This window comes from Tachypleus tridentatus, chromosome 12, assembly GCF_004210375.1.
Source record: "Tachypleus tridentatus isolate NWPU-2018 chromosome 12, ASM421037v1, whole genome shotgun sequence".
Classification (NCBI taxonomy): domain Eukaryota; kingdom Metazoa; phylum Arthropoda; class Merostomata; order Xiphosura; family Limulidae; genus Tachypleus; species Tachypleus tridentatus.
Window position 1 is genome coordinate 46483910 of NC_134836.1, and position 26044 is coordinate 46509953.

General features: G+C 33.9%; 1 protein-coding gene across 7 annotated transcripts in view; it reads right to left on the minus strand.

The window, feature by feature from the left end:
- Positions 1–1238: 1238 nt before the first annotated feature.
- LOC143233196 (uncharacterized) overlaps positions 1239–26044 on the minus strand; it is a 140592-nt gene continuing 115786 nt past the window's right edge. For 6 of the 7 annotated variants that reach the window (XM_076469170.1, XM_076469169.1, XM_076469165.1 and 3 more), the window contains exons 2-8: positions 24643–24755; positions 22493–22702; positions 17967–18044; positions 13497–13649; positions 12056–12205; positions 4427–4547; positions 1239–3758 (exon numbers count right to left, since the gene is read on the minus strand). In XM_076469170.1, the coding sequence (XP_076325285.1) occupies positions 3181–3758; positions 4427–4547; positions 12056–12205; positions 13497–13649; positions 17967–18044; positions 22493–22702; positions 24643–24747 (1395 nt within the window). In that variant the 5' untranslated portion in view covers positions 24748–24755 and the 3' untranslated portion in view covers positions 1239–3180. Of the gene's footprint in view, positions 3759–4426; positions 4548–12055; positions 12206–13496; positions 13650–17966; positions 18045–22492; positions 22703–23404; positions 23493–24642; positions 24756–26044 lie in introns of those variants that run through there. The other variant, XM_076469171.1, reaches the window with a different exon arrangement.

Consider the following 26044-nt stretch of genomic DNA (forward strand, 5'->3'; position numbering starts at 1 on the left):
TCATTCTTGACTGTGTCTTGTGTAATTTTTCCAGACAGAGTTCCTTCTTGATTAAGTTATGTTCGGTTGTTTGGGGCATTTAGACGACTTTTTGGCACTAGACTTTAGGTTGATGGCTTCTTACTGTGACAAGATATCCCGCTTTTCTTACTATAGGTGGAATTTGACTTGTTGCAGGCCTCTTTCTGAAATATCTTGGTGCCTAACTTGGTTCTCTTTTTATAACACCGTTAAGTACAACGGATGTTCCGGTCTTAGAAATTTTAAATCCGAACATATTTCACCTTTGTGATGTGATTATATGACTAATGTCAGAGAGGACTTTTACATATTCTTTGGAACGATAATTTTTGGTCCTCTTATACTGCTTACGTAAAGCTAAGCAACGTCAAGATGTAGTTGTGATACAACTCATTTCACAGTGACTAGCTGTGGTGTCACGTGACTTGCTCATTTGCATAACCAAAATTGTTTTAATATAATTGTACTGAACCCTCTCTAACTTATTTTTTTAAAAATACACCATAGCGTTTTAATGAAGATATTTTCTTTATTAATATTAGCTCCTTTAGTATTACAATGATTTAATTGCCTTTGCCTTTTCGAAGAAAAAAGAAACTCCAAACGTAATTGGTTTTGGTGATAACGTATTAAAAACGGCCAACCTTTATGGAAAGTACCATACTGCTGGAATCAAGCGAAGAAGTAAGGCCTAGGTGTATAAAAAATCGTTTCCTCAAGATAAGACCATACGGATTGGGAGAATTATGTATGAGTGTAATGCTTTTCATTAGGTACGTTTTTGTTTGAAAAGCTGTTCACTTTATTCTAATTCATTAACGATTAAGTGACTAAAGAAACTCCAATAAGTATGACAACTTAGGACGGAATACATTCTATAACGTCACAATGAATGTTGAAATGTTCGAAGTTATTCAGCTATGTTTCATAATATATGTCGCATAAATATTAAGTTATTAAAATGCAAGTGTTATGACTGAAGCAAATGGCAAATGATGATTCATTGTCGTATGGACGTACGAAATGTGATGATAACATGAGAAAAACTGCATTTTTTATCTTAATGAGTAGTCGACTTGTTCTCACACGTAAGAAAACGAACTCGTACAAAAGTACGAGAGTTTCACCACTGAATCTAAAAACAAAGACATATAGTGATGAAATAATTAAATATTTAATTAAATTAAATATTGGAACACTAATAAATGCATGCAGCGAGCAAACAAAGCTGAATGCATTCAGTACAAAAAATATAAAACCAACAGATATACATACTTTATTTATTTATTTCGTTGAAACATGAACATGCGATTTTGATTTAAAATAACTTGTGATTGATAAAAACGCGTGCCAAAGACAAATTATACGGCAATACAAGAAGGGAGCTAACAAGCAAAACATTTTAATTTTCAAGATCGTGGTCCGTTGTATTGGCAAAGAGATAATACTTTATATTCATCGTCAGTATGTATTTAGTGTGCCCCTAGTGGCACAGCGGTATGCCTGCAGACTTACAACTATAGAAACCGGATTTCGATACCCGTGGTGGGTAGATTACAGAGAGCCCTTTGTGTAGCTTTCTGCTTAACTAGAAACAAACAAAAATATTTAGTGAAAGTGGGGATACAATATCAAGAGAAAGCATATTTTTGTTAGCATATGAATACAAATTCTTTGTGACTTTGCATTTCCTAGGATGTTAAAGTTTCCACTCCGTGGTTGAAGAAAAGAAGTGGAAGGCTTTTGATAAAAGTAGATAAACAGTTTATTGAGGTAGGTAGGAGTTGGTTGGGGTTTACACTGGGGCAGTAAAAATTGTACTAAGATTTTTTCAGAACATGACTAAATGTGAAAAAAAAACGGATATAATTTAAAGAAGGCTTATTGTATAAAGACACGATTTAGATAACATAATAAAACCTCTCCCTTGCAAAACGGAAAACGTAAACAACCATAATTTGTAAGAAATGTAAAAAAAATTCATTACAAACAAACATTTATTTAAAAGTCTGCTTCTGTAAAAATAAGAGAAATGACGTTTTTTTCTCTCTCTTTTTAAATGAGCTTCAGTTTCGGGACATCTCTGGTCAGATTAAAAATATCCATGAATATTCACATGGTAGTGAATATTCGTAACATATAGACACTTACAAAAATTATACAAGTTATCGTAATAGATCTAAATGTATAGACAAAATACTTTTTTCTTTTACTTCCACTTATTCAAGCTTTAACGCTAAATTCAGAGCAAATAGACTACATGACAAATCAATGAACAACATTTCAAAATAGTAATGGAAGAAGATAGGATGAATCATTCTAGCACAAGTAATTATTCCAAAATACACTGACCATCCACGTGATTTATAAGTGCTATCTCAACGACCCGAATGTACCTTTCTGTGAGGCCCGCGTTGGAGCAACTGACTCAGTTTTTCTATAAATAACACGTATTAAAAACGTATCGGCACACTTACGTTTCAAAAATACATTTGGAGTAATATTGACTTTGGAAGCCTGAACAAAGATTATTTTCACTTACACAGATGCAGAAATAACTATTATAATATTATTATCGTAAGTGTTCTGAATCTCTAAATGTAAAGATATTTAAGCAAAAAAATATTTAAAACATGATCTGCACATGGTAATTTCCTTAGGAAAGACTGTTGGATATAACATTCTGAAAATTATTATGAATATAATATATAAATGCATGTATATGTAATATAGTTCATATAAACTTCTGAGTGACTAATAGTAATCGAGGAAACGTTTTATCCCTGAGTCTTCTAAAACAATTCCGCTTAATTCACACATATATGTAAGTACGTTAAACATTCAAATAATAAAAGCTTTCCAGAGTAAAACAGCTGTTTAGGCTTTCGTATGAATATTCATATTTAGATAATTTAATTCTGTTTGGTTGAATATTCCAATGTTCAATACCATTAGAAACCGCGACAACTATAAAATAACATACATAAATTTTAATGTGTAATTAAAACAACAAACACAATTTCTTTCAACAAATTAAAGCACAACGACGAGAGCACTGTTTTTGTTTGTTTTTAATCAAGACTCCTGTTCTTTCACGTTTCATTCTGAAGTAAAAAGTTAATTCTGTCACAAAAGACGCTATCACGTAAAATTGGCACTTTACGAGGTTGAAGAAAATGAGGTAGCGACTGGACAAGTGATGACGTTAGTAATTGAAGGAACTGGACTGGATGACGTTTCTGTAGTTGACATAAACTCGGGAGACATGGATGTACTAGCAGCAGCGACAGGAAAAGCTATGTTTGAAGGAGATGACATTGTTGACGTTATGGGAGGATTTAATCTCTTTTCTTTCTGCCTCCTATTGCAAAACCATACCCTGACGACTTCTTTCTGCATAGACAATGATTCAGCTAACTGAGCAATATCCTCTGAGGTAGGTTTTTGGTTCTCCATAAAAGCATTCTCTAGAGCAAATCGCACATTGGTGTCAATGCTGGTTCGTTTTCTTCGTCGGCGTGAAAATGTTTCTGGTGCGATTTGAGCATTCACATGGGGAAGAGAATTGACACTGAAAGAGTTATCAGCGTTTTCCAGCCATCTTTGAAGGAGAGGCTTAAGCTTGCACATATTTTTGTAGCTAAGGTTTAGGGCCTCGAATCGAGATATCGTAGTTTGACTGAAGTCGTTTCCATAGAGTTTACCCATTGCTAATCCAACATCTCCTTGAGTAAACCCTGCATGAAAATGAAGAAGAAAAAAAACATGTTAGAGCAAATATATCGCTTTTTTAACGACACTGGTTAGTAGTATTATCTGTTCAGTGACACTTTAGAAATAAATGAAAGTAGAAATATGCATCATATTTCAAAACGATCTTTTTGATGAATTAAAAACAAGAAGTGTTTAACTGTATCAGCTGATAAAGCCAGCTTGAGAAAGTTACTTATTCATCAGTTTATACCTCTAGACGATAAAGGGTAAGTACATTTCTTATTATACCACATTTCTAACATTTATACATGTTTTAAATAAAAGAAACATAAGCGGGTACTGTCTTTGTCAATATTTTATTACTGGTGAAAATATATAAAGTTTACCTCATGTCAAAAATTCATTTTTCGTGAGAAGAAAAAAACAACACAATGTATCAAAAGCTGATTTCAAATACCTCGTCTAGAAACTACTCTAAGTAAAAACGTACTTTAAGATGTAAAAGGTATTTCGTTTTTGATTAACTATTTCTAGTTTTTCATTATATTTGAAAAAAAGTACGTTGAATTATACGAGCGTTTACGAATTAGTAAATTTAGTAGCATGCCTATTATCTATCACCTTTATTTGCTGTGTTAGGTTTGACTCATAACTTTATACGCTTGAAATAATCTACATGTCTGTTGCTTACCAAGTTTTATCCTCTTCTGTTTAAAAGTTTTGGCAAATTGTTCCAGTTCTTCCAGGTCTGTGACTTCAACAGGCTTAGTTTCTTGATCTTCAGATATTACGTGTGAACTAGCTGGATCATTCTGGTGAATTATAGAAGGTTAAAGACACCAAATTGTGAAACATTTTTAGTAAACGATCGGGAAATTTAAATAATTTCTATTATATTGTAAGAACAAACATTGACTTAAGCCTTTTCGAACCCGCGTCCCTCAGATTAGGAGTCGAGCGTCTTAACCAGCTGGCCATGCTGGGTCTTAACTTTTATTTTGTTTGGAATCTACGTATACTGCATTTGTCCACAATGTAGAGGAGTACACTGAACTGGTAAGAGAAAGAATTAAAAGTTTCTTATTTCTTCTATTTCCATTTTAATAAACCCGCCATAAACATTTCCACTTGTGTTTTGTCTTTATGTAAGATAAATATTTTTGATTTATAAATTTGTGTATCCTCTCTTTCTCGATCAAAATTTGAGGAAAATACTGTGATTATTAAACCAACAGTCAGTGAGCCTTAAAATAAGCCAGTGAATACCACATAGTAGAAGTAAAAGTTTGGTCTAGTGATCAGAGGATATGGCTGTTAGGGAGTTTTCTGTTGTCTATGAGTGGGTGAATGGTCAATCTCTTCCACACCCTACTTAGTCAGAACTCTCAACTTATAACGAAGGTAGAAATGAATGTTTCAGAATAATGTAAAGTACAAAATCTATAGAAGGTTGGGAAGTTCAGCCTACAGATATTGTGATAAAATCTGGGGAAATTCCATACGTGTTCTGTAGCTTTTGGCAATACTACAGATGTCCTTGGCTGCTAATATGTTGCAGCTTTGAGTATGAAAAGGAGAATATATACAACTTGGTGTTGCTAGAAGGGCTGATGCAGTTCTCTCTCTGAAACTGAGCTCAGCACAAGTGAAACTGACATGACTAAGAATGATGAAGGCAGTAGACAGAGTATGGTATCCAAACACTGAGTGGTATGGTCTTTATAGGATTCCTAAATATTACCAACCAAAGAAGGAGAAGTATGCATATAGACCATGCTACTCAAAGTAAAGACGATAAAAGTTGTGTTGATGGATGACCTTCACCAACATGAGTTGCTTCACGAACTAGTTAAAGCAGAGACCGGAGGACCAATAGAGAGTTTTTTTAATGTTGTGAGTCATATTTTTGTGCTGAAACCCAAGCAATAAATAGCTAGTGGTGGACGATATCCACCAACAAGAGTCGCTATGCTAGCACGTGACACGTTGAGCTCTCATATAAGAAATCGATTATCACTGGGGTAGTAAGAAGCTTCACTGTGAAGGAAAGCATCCAGCCCTATCACGAGGCAAGAATAAGGTGACATTGGTGGATGAGCTTTACTAACATAAGTTGTTTTACCAAAAGGCACTCAAAAGTAAAATATCAGGAAATGATTGGGTGCAAGGGATGGAAACTCTCTGTGAAGTGAAGCGACTGTTGTCCAAGTAATATCATCAGTAGATGAAACAAAACAACCTTTCATGTGATGATAGAGATAAGAGGAGAAAGGAGGAGCTTCTCTGTAAGAGAAGGTAATCAGATGTTGGTGGGTAAAATAGATTCAATACAGTGAGTACTAAGGGTTGAGGAGGACAATGTATATAGTAGTAGTAAAGACCCTTTTTGAGAAGGAATGTAACTTTTCAAAGTATGTTGATGACAAATCCAGCAAAACCCGTTGATGAGATGGAACTGGGATTTCATTATCCAACAACCCCAAGGTTGATATCCTATCATACTGACTATTTAGTATAGTAAATACCATGAACAAGCCTGGGAAATATTTATGTCGAGGTGATATATGTATACAGTGGAGACAAAGCAACTTGTTACTCCCAAAATTATTTATGTAATTGAATGTTTTACCATTACTATTAACAGATTAATAATTAGACATGCTGGAAGGTGCCCAGTGGCGTTAAACTCTAGACATGACCTATGAGTACTTGCAAGCAAAGTCAAAAGTGCTTTTATACAGAAATAACTTGAGGCCAGTAGGGTATTACATGAATTAATGTAAGCATCTAATAATAATTATACTAGTCAGTTTGAACTGTGTTATTGATTGCTGGTTCCAGTACTACAACATTAGTTTTGTACTGTGAAATACGTTTCTAGAGAGGATAAACTCCAGCAAAGAAATGTTGGTTCTCCCCTCCAGAAAACAGTCCTGGAAAACACTGGATCCCTTTCAGAGAACAAGAGAAAAGTAATCAGTACTTACTAGTCACCATTGATACTAAGTGAGGGACCCAGCATGCATACACATTATTCTTTTAGTTACATAGAAAACTGAGCCATGTGTAGTGAAGGAATTGTGTTATTCGCAACACAGAATTAAGTGACTAATTTGAATAGAATAGGTCTTGTTATCTACGTTGCTTTCTTATAATGCCAACTAACACGAGTACAGAAATTTGCATAAGGTAATAAGCGTCCCAAACTTGCGTGGTTATTGGCCATTTTGGAAAGTGTATGTCCATTATTGTTGCTCGATGTTTTTAGCCCCAGTTGATTTCAAAGTGTATTGTTGTAGAATGTAGTAACAGAACAAATATTGATTATGGCAAAGTTAATTCTGGTTAAATAGTTTATTTCAGTTAAGTTGTACTGTGAGTTTATTTCTTATTTCGGAACGCTTGTACAGCACTGTGATTATGAAATATAGTTCACGATAATATCCAACATAGATTATATACCTTTGACGCAAGCAGTCAATAGCTATTAGTGTATGTGGCAAAATGTGGCAGTTGGAAACCTACATGCACATTAGTATATGTTGTTGATTGTTTTCACCATCATGCCCCAAGTTGAACATAGAAGTAGTCTGGTTAACTAATGAATGAATATTTACAGTAAAATTATTATCAATACTATAAGTTTAGCTACCAGTTTGGTCACCATTTTTTATTTCATTCTTTCAAGTTTCACACTCAATCCTCTTTTTCTACACATTTTTTCTTCACACCTAAGGTGTCTTTGATTAGACATTGGATTCTTTCTCAATATACACCAACAAACTACAGCAAGTAAGAAAGTAACATTCGATAGTAACTTACATTAGCTTTAAGGTCGCAACTATATTATTTGGAACAGATCTGTAGATTTACAGAACCATCTAGTTTATTTAAAATGTATGTGGTAGTTCTTCCACTGTAAAAATATTAATAGTTTCCTTTATAGTAACGCCATGGAATTTAGATTAACAGTTTTTTGTCATCATTCCCATGCAATCTGTACAGCTGTTTTAATAAAAATTATATATATATATCTATACTACTTGCTTAAGCGAATATCACATGACTCTAAACACTCTTTAATTAGAATATTTTCAAAACTTGTAGTAGATTTATGCTGAAAATTGGACAATGGATAACAGCGTTATACTCTTACAACTATTTTTTTAGAACTTGAGCTACAAACTGATACTCTAATTTCCTTAGCCTAACCAATAGTTATGTTTCTGCATGTCCTTTGACCTTATAGTTTTGATGCTATGAGTGAGCCCAAATGGCAACATTATGAGAAGTACCACTACTGTGATGGGAACTTATACAGTGTGCACCAGAGCATCAATAACGACATCATCAACAGGATTTAATCCCATTATAATGGTGCTTAACATTTTTTTTTGCATTTTTAAAATTAGAGAAGGATGGGTCAGTCTTGGAAGGAAATGTTTAGCATAGTTCAGTACAATGTGTTAACATCGCTCCTTAGATAATATCTAAATTTTCTTGAAATATTTATATTATCTTTCAGTACAGTGCGTATGCAGAGGAGAATTTTCAACAAATTTAATAATTGCCTTAAAAACTATACTTTGGTTAGGTATAATTCCTGTGTGCCATATTTTTTAACACTTTAGTTTTCGAGTAAAAAATGAAACAAAATATGCGGGACCTCGAACTCAAGTTCCTCTTGTTCGTTCGGCTGTTTCCGTGACGTTTTACAACTGTGACGTAATAGTTGCCAAACACGCTTCGTTGCGTGGCGACCATTGTCATGACTTAGGCTTACCATTCTTCCACTGGAGGTATGACCGACTCGCAACCGGCCTGGGCGCTATCAGTATTACTCACAGTTCCGCTACTTTCGCTCGTAGAACTGTCCTCATCACTATAACTTGTCAGATCTGTGTCAAAAGTAACTGTTCTAGGTTCGTTCAGAGTAGGTTTGAATTGATATGGAGCTACTCGACACTGTTCAGAACACAAAGTCAAAACAGACTCCGCCTCTGTTTCTCCGTATGAACTGGCCATGTTTATTTACATTGAATGAGCTGGCGTTGGCGGTTTGTTTGACAACTATTACGTCACAGTACTTTTCCTAGCGGCAAACGTAAAAACTAAAACGTTCGGATTGCTGCTCGGAAAGGGCTTTTTCTGCACCAAGTTCTATGTTTCATTTATTAGCACATATTTTTTATAAAAAATGTGAACCTGCAAAATTAATCAGTATGAGTAGTTCTTTTGACTGCAAAATTTTCTTTTTTCTGTAAAATTTACCTTTAAGTAAAACATTCAATTTTTCCTTCCATCGGTTCAAACGTCACATGAATTCATTAAATGACAGTTGGTTATGATTTTTTATGGGAAATATTACTCGTATAGTTGTGAGATAAACGATTATTTTTTCTGTCACTGAATAGGATAATTGGTATGGGCTGTCACGTTCTTTACGCTCAGGAATCGCAGTAAATGAGGGTTGCGTGTGCAAGCGTGGCTTCCAATGATGCACGTGCATTTTTGTATATAAAGCCTAGACTTCCCAGTAAGCAGGAGTTTTAGAAGTTTTGGAGGATTTTAATAACTTTAGTAACTTTAACGTTTCTTTTAGTAAATTTTACTTAAACTTAAAATTTGATTGTAGAAGGTCCTGACTTTCAAACAAATTGTAATTTGTTTTTCTGGACTTATAGCTCAGGCGCTTGGATTTTTTTTCCTATTTTTAACTTAACTTGTAAGAGCTGTTTTTCATTTTATATTTAACTTTATTTTTAATGTAGCTTACAATTGTCGGTGGAGCACACTGAAATTATAAGAGATTGATTTAGAACCAAGCCACATTAGGCTACTTATTGTGCCTATATTTTATTGTTAGAAATCCGTAAACTTATTGCTTTCCCCCGAGGAACAATTTTAAACCCACTTCAAGCACTTTTCTTTGCGTTTTGTACTGTGTATTGTTTTGTTTTGGATTTTTTATTTATACATTTGTACAATACTACCATCGAAGTTCAGGGAGAAACATTAAGTACATTTCGTGACTCGATATTTTTGATTCTCTAGTAAACAGGTACTAATAATCATCTAAGAGAAATTCGCTAATCGGAAAACACCCCCCCCCACACACACACACTTCAAAAACCAAACAAAACAAAGCAATAATAAAATAATAAAATGGTCAAGATGTTATGATTTCCAAACTTAATACCTATCTTTGTGAGAGATTATCTCATTAGGTATTCAAGTCACTTGTGACATCTGCATGAATACATTCAGTTGGAGCCACAACTGAACGTATCGTATCGTATATAAATAATTTAGAGAGAAAGGAGACGGCAACTTCCAAAAATTATTGAAATTATATCAAAAGTTTAAAACTTTTCACGACTTTTGCGAACATGTTCCCGAAGTCTTTCGTGAAGTAATGGAGTTAAATATACTTCTCTGTATGAATAAATTATTAATTAACACTTCTATCTAGTTTTCACTAGATCTCAGATAAAATGTTTCATGTGGCTCTTGATTCATCATTATATTTTGTTTATTTTTTTTAGATAAATTGAGGTCCAGCATGGCCAGGTGGGTTAAGGCGTTCGACTCGTAATCTAAGGGTTGTGTTTTCGAATCCCCCTCGCATCAAACATGCTCGACCTTTCAGCCGTGGGGGCGTTATAATGTGACCGTCATTCCCATTATTTATTGGTAAAAGAGTAGCACAAGAGTTGGCGGTGGGTGGTGATGACTAGCTGCCTTCCCTCTAGTCTTACACTGCTAAATTAGGGACGGTTAGCGCAGATAGTCCTCGTGTAGCTTTGCGCGAAATTCAAAAATAAAAGATAAATTGAATTGTTATTATTCGCCAAAAGATAAATTTTCAAGTTTTCTAAAAGCTACAGAAAATATAATTGCTCACTTATAGATCAAACGTTGTTAAATGCAGTTCTACTATTATAAGTCCGCGCTTATACTTATTTATATATGTATCCACTTTTTGATATTTCCAACTGAAACAACAACTGACACACTGCTAAAGTAATGGAATTACAAACGTACTCCAGGCCTGGCATGGCCTGGGTGGTTAAGGCGCTCTACTCGCAATCTGAGAATTCCGCATGCAATAGTGGCACGTTATAATGTGAGAGGTAAGATTAATATTTGTTGGTAAAAGAGTAGCCCAAGAATTACTGGTGAATGGCGTTACTTAACTACTTTCCCTATTAAATTAAGGATGACTAGTGCAGGTAACCCTTGTGTAACTTCGTGCAAAGTTCTAAACAAACCAAACAATTAGACTTTATAACGAGAGGAATTTTTGTCACGCCTAAAGGAAAACACCTACTTTCTTTTGTAGCTAGAATGCACATAACAATAAACATCTTCATAAAATAAAAAATATATATAAATGATCATGAACTAGTCAATTTGAAATAAGAAACACACAATGATTATGCTTTGATCAACTGAAAATAATTAGCATTTTACAGAGAGTTGTTGTTTTGTCAATTTGAGAAAAAGAACTCATAATGACCATATTTTAGTCAAAGTGAAAAAGTAATGTTTTTGGACCAGAAAAATTTATCAAGTAGATCACACAGTGGAGGAACAAATATATCAGATTTATATTTTTAGTTGAACTGGTGATATTTTATATAAAATTGTTACACGTAGTAATTTCCAAAAAATACAGTTTGAGAACAACACCAAAAAAATGAAAGACGTAGCAAGTGTGTATACGTGTGTGTATCTAATGACAACTTAACTCTTAAAAATAAATAAAATAGTAATGCAAAAACAGCTGTGTTTCGCTCATAAAGTAGTCACATTTTGCTGTATGCTTTGATATTTAATGGAAGTCATCCTTGCGTTTAGTATTTGTAATGTATGGTTATGCATATTTATTTAGTTACTAATTATCCATATTAACTTTTTCATCCATTGAACATAACATGAATTTGTGATAGCCTCAAACGTACGATATAATTTTCTATGTAAGTCTATAATATACATGAAATATGAGCAAACGTATGTTCAGTGTTGTTACGACTCACATAAGTTGTATATATTCTGTTTTCCGCCTATATGACATATATATATATTTATTTATAGTATGTCAATGAACAATCAACTACTGTTGTATTTAAGAAAAAAAAGTTTCTATACAAATTATATTGTTGACCACCTAATCCTTGAATCAAAGTTAAACTAATTCCCGTATTAATTTACTAGTGTTCTGATCTTTTACAAAACTTACTCATATAAATAATTTATTAACTTTATTAAAAGGGGAAGAATATTACTTGATCACAACCAGTAACAGTTAAAAAACAACCTTGGGTTGTAGAGTCTCTACGAGCTCTTGCTTGCTGGGTTCATGGGTGTGAGAAGCTGTAACAGCTGTTCGTGGATTTGGTGTTCCAGAGTTCAAAGAAGTGGCAGCTTGGAACTGCAGGTTGTGTAATGCTTGATGCATCAGAAGACCCTGGAGAAAATTATTTAAAAGTCAAAACACTTATTGATGTTTTTAGAATCGTAATCCAAAAAAATAAAAAATTGCGATTTCTCATTCTTGTATTAGAAACAACGTATTATGCATTTTTAGTACCTCTGAATAGGTAGGTAAGATATAAGCTTACGATTGTCATTTTGTGATTGATTGGTTATTTGAAATTAAGCACAATGTCATACAATGTGCCATCTGTACTCTGTCCACCAGGGGTATCGAAACCCGTTTCCTAGCGGTGTGAGCTCGCAGACATACCGCTATGTCGCTGGGGACATCATTTGTGTGTGTTTATCTCAGAGCAAAGCCATATTGGACCATCTGCTGTATCCATCGAGGGAAATAAAACCTCTGATTTTAGTATCGTAAATCCGAAGACTTAGCATTGTCTCAGCGAGGGACATCATTTTATGTATTCTGAGTATTTCATAATAAATGGAAACCCAGACACAGAATAATAGTTAGCATGTCAGGCTACGGATCTCAAGATCCCAAGTTCGTGTTTGCGTTTTATCACTAATCACTCTTCACAAGTCATTCCTAAAATACGTGATGTGGATCCCAAGTTCGAATTTGCGTTTTATCACTAATTACTCTTCACAAATCATTCCTAAAATACGTGATGTGGATCCCAAGTTCGTGTTTGCGTTATACCGCTAAACACACTTCATAAATCATTCATAAAATAGATTATTTGGCATTTTTGACGACACTGTTCAATGAATATTCTCTACTGATGGCTTTAATTGAGTTGTCAAACATTTTTGTACCACAAAGCTTAAGTAATAACTAAAAAGAGACTATAGCACTTTACAAAGTAAAATCAAAGTCGTACACGCTTTAAAGATTTCAGAACATTTTCATAAATGTAACATCTTTCAAAATATTATCAGGTTTCCGAGAAACCAGATGAAGAGAAACCAACTTGAAGTAGAAATGTATTCTCAATTCAGCTTGTATGGGTACTTTATTTTAACTGAAGTTTCAATACCAATACTAGCCGTCTTGAGAATACTATTTTAATCTATGAAATTCTTTCAAAATATACAAGTCTAAGTAAAATGCATGTATTTAATAACTGGACTAATAACCAAATACTTATGGAATATCAGTATATAGGCTGTTTTCCTGACATTTTAAAATACATTAGGAATAAAAGAAAAAAAATCCACAGTCACATCTGGAATTATTGTTAGGTATATAAATTCTGTATACTTTCGTATGCCTTACGTGCTATATGTCTGTTAGTTGTTTATGACGTTAAAAATACCTGACTCTGAAGAAATAGCTGAGCCTGAACACTAGGAGGTAGTTGACCATGTTGAAGAAGTAGGAGCTGTCCTAACCCCTGAAGATTTTGTTGCTGTTGTTGCAGTTCGTGTAGATTTAGCTGAGACCCTGCAAAGGTAGGGCCTAATGGTGCCTAATGGTAACCAAAAAGTATTTTTCTTACCGAACAAAGAATGAAAGACAACATTATAAAAATGGTTAACCATTTATAAATAGATACATATACAGTTATTACATAATCATAAGATATGGTGGAAACGCAATAATTAAAGTTCAACACAGTCCAGACAGAAAGCTCGTGCTGTTGCTTGGACACACACTTTCCTTTTTTTGTTAGAGAGAAAACTTAGACAATCCTACTACAGTGATAAAAATGACTGTAAAATATGATAAAATAAACAAAACACGTAATTTATAAACATTCATTAGAGCGAATAAAATAACTCAAGCTCTTTAATAATTAGCATAACATTAAGCATTCAGTGCATGATTTTAGGAAGTTTGTTTGTTTGTAATCAAGCACAAAGCTACACAATGAGCTATCTGTGTTCTGCCTGCCACGGGTATCGAAACCAAGATTTTAGCGATGCGAGTCCACAGATATACCGCTGTGCCACTATGGGACGATTTTAGGAAGAACAAAGAAATAATTGTAATCAGTTTTATCATAGTGCTTTACAAAAACAATAATAATAAAACAGAAAGAAATTACTTATTCTGTTATTCTAAAATTATTCTAATTCCATAGTGATGTAACATTGTAGTTGTAAAAAAAAATGTGGTTTAAGATAACTGTGAAATTTTCATGTTAAGCACAAATCTACACAAGGAGCTATATGGTATTTTAAGACCACAGTGTTACTGCTGAGCCACTAGGAGAAGGGGACGTGATCCTTAAAACTTAATCAATATCCATTTTTCGCATTCTTTTTATTTGTTAAAAACACAAGACTAATCCATATACGTATGTATAATAGTCAAACGTCTGTCTGGTTATCACGTTCTGGATATCCTGAATGGTTAATCTTGGCCAAAAATATATGTTTCTAAACTGCTTACTTTCAACAGTACTTCAATGAAAATTATTTATTTTTTTACAATTCCTACAATTTCGTATCAGTATTAACATCGATATGTCAATGTTCGTGTATGTTGAACAGTAAATCAGAGAAAACAAATTTTAAGCTCAAAAATGTTTCTTTTCGTGAAGAAATGTAAGGAAATAAGTGACTTCTTCTGATCAAAGAATTATTTTAAAAATAAAAGCATGGACAACAAAAAACTCATGAAGAGGGAACGTGAATGAGTATGTATTTCTTGCTGTTCGATGTATTGGTATATATACATCATGATGTTATTATGAACGTGCAAAACTTTATTATACGATGCCAAATAAACTGATCTGAATTGAATATCTTCCCTTTGACACTTCTTATAGGAATGGGCCGGTCTGGCCAGGTGATTAAGGTACTCGACTCGTAATCCGAGGGTCGCGGGTTCGAATTCCACTCCCACCAAATATGCTCACCCTTTCAGCCGTGGAGGTGTTATAATATGACGGTCAATCCCACTATTCATTGGTGAAAGTGTAGCCCAAGAGTTGGCAGTGGGTGGTGATGACTAGCTGCCTTCCCTCCAGTTTTACACTGCTAAATTAGGAACGGCTAGCGCAGATAGCCCTCGAGTAGTTTTGCGCGAAATTAAAAAACAAACAAACAAACACTCTTATAGGAATGACAACTGTCAAAAAGTACTCAGTTCAGTAGTGATCTTTTTTTTTTAATTCAGTAAAATGACAAAAAAATTGTGGCATTCAGTGGCAAAAATAATCCTCGCGGCTACTTCGCGAACCTGAGCGCTATAGCGTATTGGATGCGCCCATCGTATCGAAACCAGAAAATTTTTGCCAACATTGCAATACAGTCAATATCATTTAAAAATAAACTCAATACAATTTTCTTTATTGAAATAACACCTGGACTGAAAAATAAGTTGATTGTAAACGGTCCATAAGACCATCATATTGTATCTACGTAATGATTCAAGGTACTGGGTTCATTGCACATTTCTTATCTATACATTACCTTTCAGGAAAATTACCATTGAATTGTGTCAACATGTGCTTATCATACATAATAGTAGACTTTTAAAAATTTTGTGAAGGTACACACGTTTGAAGTGCATTAACTAATCTTTAAAAATCACTTTATTTTGTTTGTTTGTTTGTTTGTTTTTTTTGAATTTCGCACAAAGCTACTCGAGGGCTATCTGTGCTAGCCGTCCCTAATTTAGCAGTGTAAGACTAGAGAGAAGGCAGCTAGTCATCACCACCAACCGCCAACTCTTGGGCTACTCTTTTACTAACAAATAGTGGGATTGACCGTAACATTATAACGCCACCACGGCTGAGAGGGCGAGCATGTTTGGCGCGACGGGGATGCGAACCCGCGACCCTCGGATTACGAGTCGCACGCCTTAACACGCTTGGCCATGCTGGGTCGACATCACTTTATTCACTGGCCCGGCATTGCCAAGTGGTTAAGGCTCTCGATTCCTAATCTGAGGGTCGCGGGTTCAAATCTCACTCACACCAAACATGCCCGCCCTTTAAGTCGTGGGACGTTATAATGTTACGGTCAATCCCACTATTTGTTAGTGAAAGAGTAGCCCAAAAGTTGGCGGTTGGTGGTGATGACTAGCTGCCTTCTCTCTAGTCTCACACTGCTAAATTAGGGATGACTAGCTCAGATAGCCCTCGAGTAGCTTTGTGCGAAATTCAATAAACAAACAAATACTTTATTGACAAATATAAGCAAAATACCTTAATTTCATTCATATCGGAGTGATCGTAAATGACAGTGAATAATTTAAAGGTTTGAATACAAAAATTGATAATTTACATTTTATGTTGTTGTTTTGAATTAAGCACAAAGCTACACAATGGGCTATCTGTGCTCTACTCACCGTGGGTATCGAAACCCGGTTTTTAGCGTTGTAAGTCCGTACACAAACCGCTGAGCCACTGGGGAGCAACATTTTATGTACCTTTAATGAATGACAGTGTACGAGTTCCTGACCTTTAATTGTAGAAAATCTAGATTTATTTGAGCTTTCTATGTTAGATATTGCACAAACACTAGTGCTTCTCAAGATTTGCTAGATCTAATAATTTAAGAAACCGTGTTTTTTTCTCCCGAAGTACAAACATATTACCCTTAATAAATGAAATGAACATTGTTTTTACAAATTGTCAATGAAACGGAGTTTTCTAAAGTAATGTGACTGTTTCTTTACACAGCAGTTATTCAATTAGGAACAGATATCAAAGACATGTAACTACCTAATAAGATGAATGTTTTTTGGGTTTTAACAAACCTATAACATTAACAACGTATAACTCAAATACTAGTAATAAATAACCTGACAACAAAACATTATTTTTCTTTTAATTGGACACTCAACGTTTCGCTGTACAACTTCTTCAGAAGCGTTTCATTCAAACACAAACCATAATTAAAAATAAAAAAGTTTCAGTTGGTTGAAATATTAAATTCTTATATGCTTATTGTTATTTTATATATCAATATGCACCAGAGAAATTAAATAATGCTTAAGTTCAATCGACGCACCATATTAGTAGCTATGGTAAAACAAAACAGCCAAAAATAATGATATAGCATTCATGTATTTTTAAGGAGTGTTAAATAGTAACGCACATTTTTCTTATTGCATCGATTGTTAAATGTTTTAGTGTTTCAATTGATCCATAGAGTTGTGTGTGTGTATGTTTTCTTATAGCACAGCCACATCGGGTTATCTGCTGAGCCCACCAAAGGGAATGGAACCTCTGATTTTAGGGTTTTAAATCCCTAGAGTTATCGCTGTACGAGCAGGGGGCCAGTAAATCTATCAATCGTGATGTTCTCAAAGTTTTTACTTCTCGTTATAATTTGTTGTCAGAGTAAGACTCATGAAGTTTCCATTCTAGCATCGTAATAGCAAATAAATGACAAATAGAAAGTAATCTTGAATTTTTTTTAAAAAAGGAAAAAGTAGTGACACCCCTACTTCCCTTTGATAGATATGGTGTTCAAGTTAGATGAAACTAAAACGATTTTAACAATAACCAAAGTTTATCGTGGAGTTAATTAATTGACAAAATAATTTGGAACTTTGAAATAAAATTTATATATATGTACATATATATAAAAAAGTTTAATATATTGTTATTTTTTTAGTTGTCAGGAGCATAATTTATTGGATGTGCTACTGATAAGCAGTAATGATCTACAAGCACTTTTGCTTATGGATAGTTAGGAATGCCATATAACTATTTTACATTACAAATACTTTTGAAAATTGAAATTAAAACAGTTTCATAATATTTAGTAATCACAAAACATCTGGATTGTTTAACTCACGGTATGTTGTTACTAATTAGAACATTTACCTTTCTTGTTAGCAAGTGCTGAGCAAAACTTGTCGGCATTAAAAATGGCGGTTGTCCTTGAGCAGAGGCAGCGAGTAACTAGAGTGAAAGGAAATATATTAAACGTGAATTATGCAAATAAAATGCATATTTTTTTTACAAAACTTATGAGATAAATGCTTTCGAAATGTCTTTAAATCCACAGTTTGTTATTTCTATATTCTTTATGAAGTTTTTCATTTGTAATATCACTTTCTTAATTAATCTTAAAAAGTAAGTTGTGTTTCATAAGTATACGTATAAAATATTCTTGAAAATTTAGTTTACTAGAGTGAGTTTCCATAGTAGTTTGAAGAATTAATAGAAAATGTAAAAGGAATTTCAAATAAAAAGCACATTAACATAATGAGTAGGTCTGGCATGGACTGGTGGTTAGAGCGCTCGACTCGTAATCTTTTCATTAAATACACTCATTCTTTCAGCTGTGGAAACGTTATAACGTGACGGCAAATCTCACTAATAGTTGGTAAAAGAATAGCCCAAGAGTTGGCAATTGGTAGTGCTGACTAGTTGCCTTTCTCCTAGGCTATCACTGCTAAGCTAGGGACGTTTAGCGCAGATAGCCGCCATGTAGTTTTCTACGAAATTCACAAAAAAGAATCTCAAGCTGAGAGCACCCCACAGCACAGATAGCTCATTGTGTAGCTCTGTAATTAAAAACAAACAAATATACACACATCGAGAAGAAACATGTTATTTGTTCTGTTAAACACAAAACTGCACAATGAGCTGTCGGTGATATAACCACCAGAAGTTACAAGTTCTCACGCTTCCCATTGAGTAACTGACGGAGTGGGAAAAGAGAATATTAAGATAATCACCATCAAATAACCTTCATATAAGATATTACTGTGATGGACTTTCATATAATAACACACGTTTATGTTGAATCATAATATAAATATTAATTATTTCATACACTTTTTGGATTCATAAAATGCACCGAGAAGAATTGTTCAGTTACAAATAATAGAAAAAAAATTAAACCTGCCTACTGGAAACCTAAAAAATGTAATTTATGCGTTCATTGACCTACCAACTCATTGAACTACTTCAATCTACCTGGATATGTTTGTTTAATGATTCATTTGCCTTACGCTATGTACATAATGGGGTAATCGGCGAGCTCAAAGTCTCCCAGACATAGCGTTCTTAAATTTTTACTGTCGAGTGGCAGGCTGAGAGAAATCAACCAGTTCGAAGCACCGGTTATACGAAACGGCTACTCTTAACCTAATAGTGGGATTTATTGCAACTCTTATAACGCAACCACATCTAAAACTTTGAAGCGTGTTTGTCAGCATCACATCTCGAATCCTAGGTCCTCGGTTCTCCAATCAATCCGATACAATAACCACTAGGCCACGTTCACGTATGACGCAACTGAAAAATGTATTCTTTTCATTGAGTATCCTTTCGTATTGTTACTGTAACTAAGCCTTCCAAACATACCACTTTAGAGTGGATAAGACAGAGGACACTGATACTTCGTACATACACACAGTCACTCCATGTCGAACTTATTATTGCTTACTTATCTGTGAATGAAAGTACAAAGCAAACCAACAATACCAAAATCTTGTTAAACTTATCTGGAAGAATACTAAATATCTCAGAGAATACTTGTTTAAGAAAATATATATTTTACTGTGGTATGATGCACAAGTTGAAATGTTCAATCTAAATAGCACCTTTCGAATAGACAGAATAACTTGCCACGTCAGAGATTCTTAGAGAATATGTATAGTCTTTTCTAATTCCAAACTTCTGGCCAGATGGAAAGCAGTCAGTACTATTTGTCGTAGCAACAGCTTTGTATGGCTATTTAAACCAAATGATGGGATTGATTGCTACTTTTATAAAGCAATTACAACTAAAAGCAGGAACTGTATTCCACTGTATCATATACAGCATCTTGAATTCTTAAACAAGCCATGCAACAAAACATTTAAATTTAAAAAAAATCAGCTTTCTTAACAAGCATATTGCGTTTCGTTTTTCTTTGGGGAAAAAGAGATTTACTTCTACAATATAAGCAAGTTATTAAAACTATACATACACCATTCTCTGGAATTAAAAACAAACAAAATTGTTTATATTGAGGTTTTAGTGACCAGGTCACTAGTGGAATACTGGAACATTTGTTTGAATTGTCCTAAATTTTGTTGACCAGGTCCCTGGTGGGATTATAAAACATCTATTTTAACCATTATGAATTTTGTTGACCAAGTCTCTTCGGTGGGATAATAAAACATCTATTTGAACCATCCTGAATTTTGTTGACCACGTCCCTGGTGGAATAATAAAACATCTATTTTAACCGTTATGAATTTTGTTGATCAGGTTCCTAGTGGAATAATAAAACATCTATTTTAACCGTTATGAATTTTGTTGACCAGGTTCCTAGTGGGATAATAAAACATCTATTTTAACCGTTATGAATTTTGCTGAGCAGGTCTCTTTGGTGGGATAATAAAACATCTATTTGAACCATCCTGAATTTTGTTGACCAGGTCCCTGGTAGGATATTAAAACATCTATTTGAACCATCCTGAATATTGTGAATAAAGAATAATAAAGTTTTAATACCTCGTATGGTGAAATATTATAAAACATTCTTTTACATAAACGACTTTGAATTTCTTACTTATTTTCAGGACGTCTCTTTTAGATCTAATTATTTTTACTTAGATGATTCTAACGGCTTATAACTTTAAAAACTGTGTTTAACCACCAATGGTGGGTACAACACAAATACCCCTTTTGCAGCAAACAAAAAACAGACCCAAACTGAAATGCTTTGTTTATTTTCGTTAACACAAAGCAGCAGATGAGCCATATGTGATGTAATTTCCATGAGTATTAGCGTTATCTTTCCATGTGAGAAAAGAGATATTAAGATAAATAGCCCTTCCTAATTTTGAGCTGGTTGACTAGAAGAAAGGCAGATAGTCAATAGCACTCACTGCTAACTTTTGGGATAATCTTGTCTGGCCGAATATTAGGACTTGACTTCCATCCTTATAACGCAACAAAGGCTTAAAATGAGGAGAGATTTTGTTTTGTCAGTAATAGGTAACCATAAGGCCTCACATAGAAGAGACAAAAAATCTGTAACGTGGTACAAAGACATTTGATGTTGTTAGTTATAAGATGTGTGTTTTACCTCTAGAATAATTTTTCAAAGAAGCTTGTTTGTTTTTGAATTTCGCGCAAAGCTACAAGAGGCCTATCTACGCTAGTCGTTCCTAATTTAGTAGTGAAAGACTAGAAGGTAGGCAGCTACTTATCACTACCCACCGCCAACTATTGGGCTACTCGTTTACCAAAGAATAGTGGGATTGACCGTCCTATTATAACATCCCTCACAGTTGAAAGGGCGAGCATGTTTGGTTTGACGGAAATTCGAGCCCACAGATTGCAACTCAAGTGCCATAGCTACCTTGGTCATGCCGTCTTCAAGGAATTATAATCCCACAAATAATAAAATATATTTCGTCTAGCTTATAACGTGAAAGGAAAAAAATGTGCAAAATATAATGTGTAAGAAAAAGTTTTAGTGTTAAATGTTTAGAAATACAATACTGCTAAATGACGTGTAAGGATTTGTTTGTTTTCGAATTTCGCACAAAGCTACTCGAGGGCTATCTGTGCTAGCCGTCCCTAATTTAGCAGTGTAAGACTAGAGGGAAGGTAGCTAGTCATCACCACCCACCGCCAACTCTTGGGCTACTCTTTTACCAACGAATAGTGGGATTAACCGTTACATTATAACGCCCCCACGGCTGGGAGGACGAGCATGTTTGGCGCGACCCTCAGATTACGAAGCGCACGCCTTAACGCGCTCGGCCATGCCAGGCCACGTGTACGGAGAAGTTTTAGTATTAAATGTTTAGAAATACACTACTGTTAAATTGTTCCGATGTTTAGACAATACCTTCATATTTTTAACCAACCAAAAATATGAAATTCGTAAACTTATAAAACGATTAGGTACAAACAGCTATATAAAAGTGATACATTATGCATTAGTAGACCCAAATCTTACTCATCTCTTAAATTGCTTATCAGGTCGACTGTATTATAATATACAGATGATTATTTAAAACCTTATTTGTAATAAACATTGGAATCATGATAAGGTCTAGCATTAGTGAAAGGCCTCGTTGGTAGTAGTATGGAATAAACAGATTGTGTTTGAAATGCTATTATATTCACATTATTCTTGGTTGAAAACCATAGAGAGCCAGTAAAAAATGACGTGATTTAATTATTGTTAGTTTAATAGTGTGTAATGTTAAAAATATATTACTACTGATAGGATATTTTGTTAAAATCTTAAAATTCGCAAAAAATTTATAGACATTTTATCATAATGTGTATAGATTACAGTATTTTAGAAAATTCAGAAATGGACTTATAAAATCAGGAAGCTGAATGATACAAAATCTTCCAGTTGTAACTATAAGTTGGAAATACTTCTATACCTGACTATAAGACAGTTGTCCTGTCGTATCTGCATCTGCTAAGGTTGCTGCTGAGGTGGTAGTAATGGTGGAAGAGGTGACAGAGTGACTGACAGTCGAAAATTCATTAGAATATTCTTTACCAGAAGAGTTAGAAAACCTAATAGACTCGTGCTTCAAGTTTTGCCTCTTTTGCATGGTTTCAGTTTCTTCAGGCTCGTCAGATAAGGCCTAGAAAAAAAAAATCAAGGTTGCAGTTTGCCTCTTACGGAAAGATGAGGAAAATGTTTTACGAAGTAAACCCACAATAGAGCTCTTTGGAAATTTAGAAAAATGTAATTAATGCAAACTGAATAAAATATTAATAATAGTGATATATTATACACAAAACCTAATAGGAGAAGGAAAGATGTTTAGAAACCAATATGAAATAATGTTGTCGATGACGAAACACATAACTTTTGTATAGATATATAGATATACATATAATACGCCGGCTGAAAACATAAGTTAAATTTATGTTTAACATTACTTCTGAAAACTGTGAACTTCTACAATCAGTAGAAGAGACAACGTAACATTTAATTACTAAACAAAGGGCTAAATGGATAAACAAACTTGTAGAATGGGTTACATTGGTGAAAGTGTTCATGAGAAATGAGACTTGAAAACTGAATTCTAGTCGAAACTCAAGAGAAGTTTCATTTCCAAGTAAAATTTCTGTTAGCGTTTCACATCATTCGACACAGTAAACGATAGGAATATAATCTGAACGTGTATTCGACATGATATACACAGCTTAGTGAGTGGAATATTTATGTAATAAAATATTGAAAGATAACCGAGAATGAGTTAAACTGAAATAGGTATGCAAAAATATAACAAATGTAACACTTATCCATCATGACATCGAGATGTTATAAGTTGATTAACTTTATAAGAGGAGTGTTGAAAAATGACATTGTGTGACAGGATAGCCGAACATCTATTCAACATGAGCTTGACTGTTCAGTAGAGTATCCTGTGATGTAAAGATACAACAGTTATAAACTCAGCTTATGTACATTATAATAAAAAAAATGTGAGAAACTGAATTTCAATGCGTCAACAATACAAGACTTTTAATGCCATTTAGATGCGCTACATATTAACGTAAAAATAACATGAGGTTAAAGTTTCACTCTCATGTTGTAAATACAGTTGAAGAAGAGTTGGAAAGTTATGGGTTAATAAAAACTCAATATTTTAACATGGCACTTCAGCCTGCAAGTGATTTTTTTAACGTTAATAGTACAACAGTGAAACAAATTAGGTTTAATTCTTGATGACGAAACTGGAACTAAGTTTAAGTGTAACATGACAGCGATAATATAAAAACAATAAAACTAAAAAAAAACCTAATTTATTTTCAACGAGTAATACAAATTCAAAATGAAATTCTTAATGTAACAAGCTAAAATTCTAATAATTCATCAGAGGATATAAGAGTGAAGAACACGACATCGAGAAAATGCAGAGAAAACATTAAATATCTGTGGAGCATTTTATGAAAAATAAGATAGATATTATACAATAAGAGACTGAAAAGTTTGAAAAGTAAAAAAGTGAGATTTAAAGACAACACAATTTGAAAAGTTAAAACGATCTGTTATATTTCAAAAATCTTAGGAACGTAACAAAATATTCTTGTATGGTGCAATGAAAATTAACTGCATATTTACATGAATTTATTAATTTTAAATACCACGAGAGAAAACAAAAATGCGAAATGGTGAATTTTTGGTTTCATTTTGTGTTTAATTTTTAATAAAGTGCACTTCAAAATAAGTAAAATCAGTGTTTTAGAAAAGGTACGATATTTCAGTCATCGTTCTGGACATTAATCTTACTTGCTTTAAAAGCTGTAAATTGTAATAAAAAATAAACTGACGAATTGTATCACACGCTAGCACAATACCTTTCAAAATATATATTTCTCAAGTGGTATTTTTGTCAGTAAAAAGAAGTTTTTTTATACCTTGACAGGTAAAGTGTACTAAAATAAACGTAGTAATATACAGAAGTATAGTACTGAAAGAAATTATTCGATATAAGTGACAACAAGAAGATGTAATGTTTCATGGTGTTTTCTTCATTGAGCGTTACTGTGAAACCTTAAGAAAAAGACTTGCCAGATTGAGTGCCTGCTCTGAGTCAGTGTCATCTTCAGGAATAAGGTCCTCGGAATCCTGCACAGTATTGCTTTCGTCACTGTCACAAGAAGCTTCACCATTCATTCCTAGAGCTGAAGAAAACGCACAAATGCTGTTTAGTAATACAATCGAGGAAGAATAATTTTAGTTATTCACTCACTGACGTCTGAAAACAAACAATAAATGTAATATAATTCAACCGAAAACAATTATTTAAAGGAAAGATGAACCAATAAATGTTATTCTTGTTGTTTTGAATTAAGCACAAAGCTACACAATGGGCTATCTGTGCTCTGCCCACCACGGGTATCGAAACCCGGTTTTTAGCGTTGTAAGTCCACAGACATACTATTGAGCCACTGGGGGTCCAATAAATGTTAAGGTATTTATTTGTTATTAATTAAATTTAATATTGTTACCTGAAATTCTCTCTCTTTCGCAGAAAATTCATATGAAATCAACATCAACTTACACGTCCGTCAGAAGTAAGTGCAGAAACACTAAAAAGCTGATTTCGATACTCATGTTGGGCACAACACAGATAGCCCATTGTGTAACCTTGTACGAACAAACAAAACCACAAGAGCTGATAAACTGAATATTTTATATTTGAACTTACTTTGCATCACTTAGACTGTAAGAAATATTAAAAAGAAAGTTTGAAAGCTAGAGTGAGACAGAACAGTTTATTATTATTTACAAAACGAGAATACATTAACACAAGTCACTGGTCAAATGGGTAAGGAGTCCTAACAGAATAGTAACTACTGATAGATCAGCACCAAATCAGTGGCTGTTCGAGTGGATAACTTTATAACAGCAAAAACTAGCAAAGTTTATTTAGATTTAAGCACAAAGCTACACAATTCTTGATGACGAAAAACCCATTTGAAATAAAAATGTATCTCAGAACGGCTGGTATGGGCATTAACACTTCTATTAATAAGCAGAGCACAACGTTTCGACCTTCTTAGGTCATCTTCAGGTTAACAAAAAAAACCTGTTAATCTGAAGATGACCTAGAAAGGTCGAAACGTTGTTCTCTGCTTATCAATAAAATTGTTAATATCCATTCCAGCCATTCTGAGATACAAAATTACAAAATGGTCTATTTGTGCTCTGCACACCACAGGTATCGAAACCGGTATTTAGAGGTGTGAGTCTGCAGACATTCCGTAAAGTAATACCAAAGTAGTGACTACTACGGTGTACCAATTCTAACAAACTAGTAACCAATGGAGCAAAATAATTAAACTAGCAGCAGTAGGGTGTATAATTTACATGGCAGTTGTAAAAAGTCATACATTGTAACTGTATAAATTCTACGACACAGAGAGTTGAGAAGCGGTAAGTTAAATTAGAATTTTTCTAGAAACTGCTA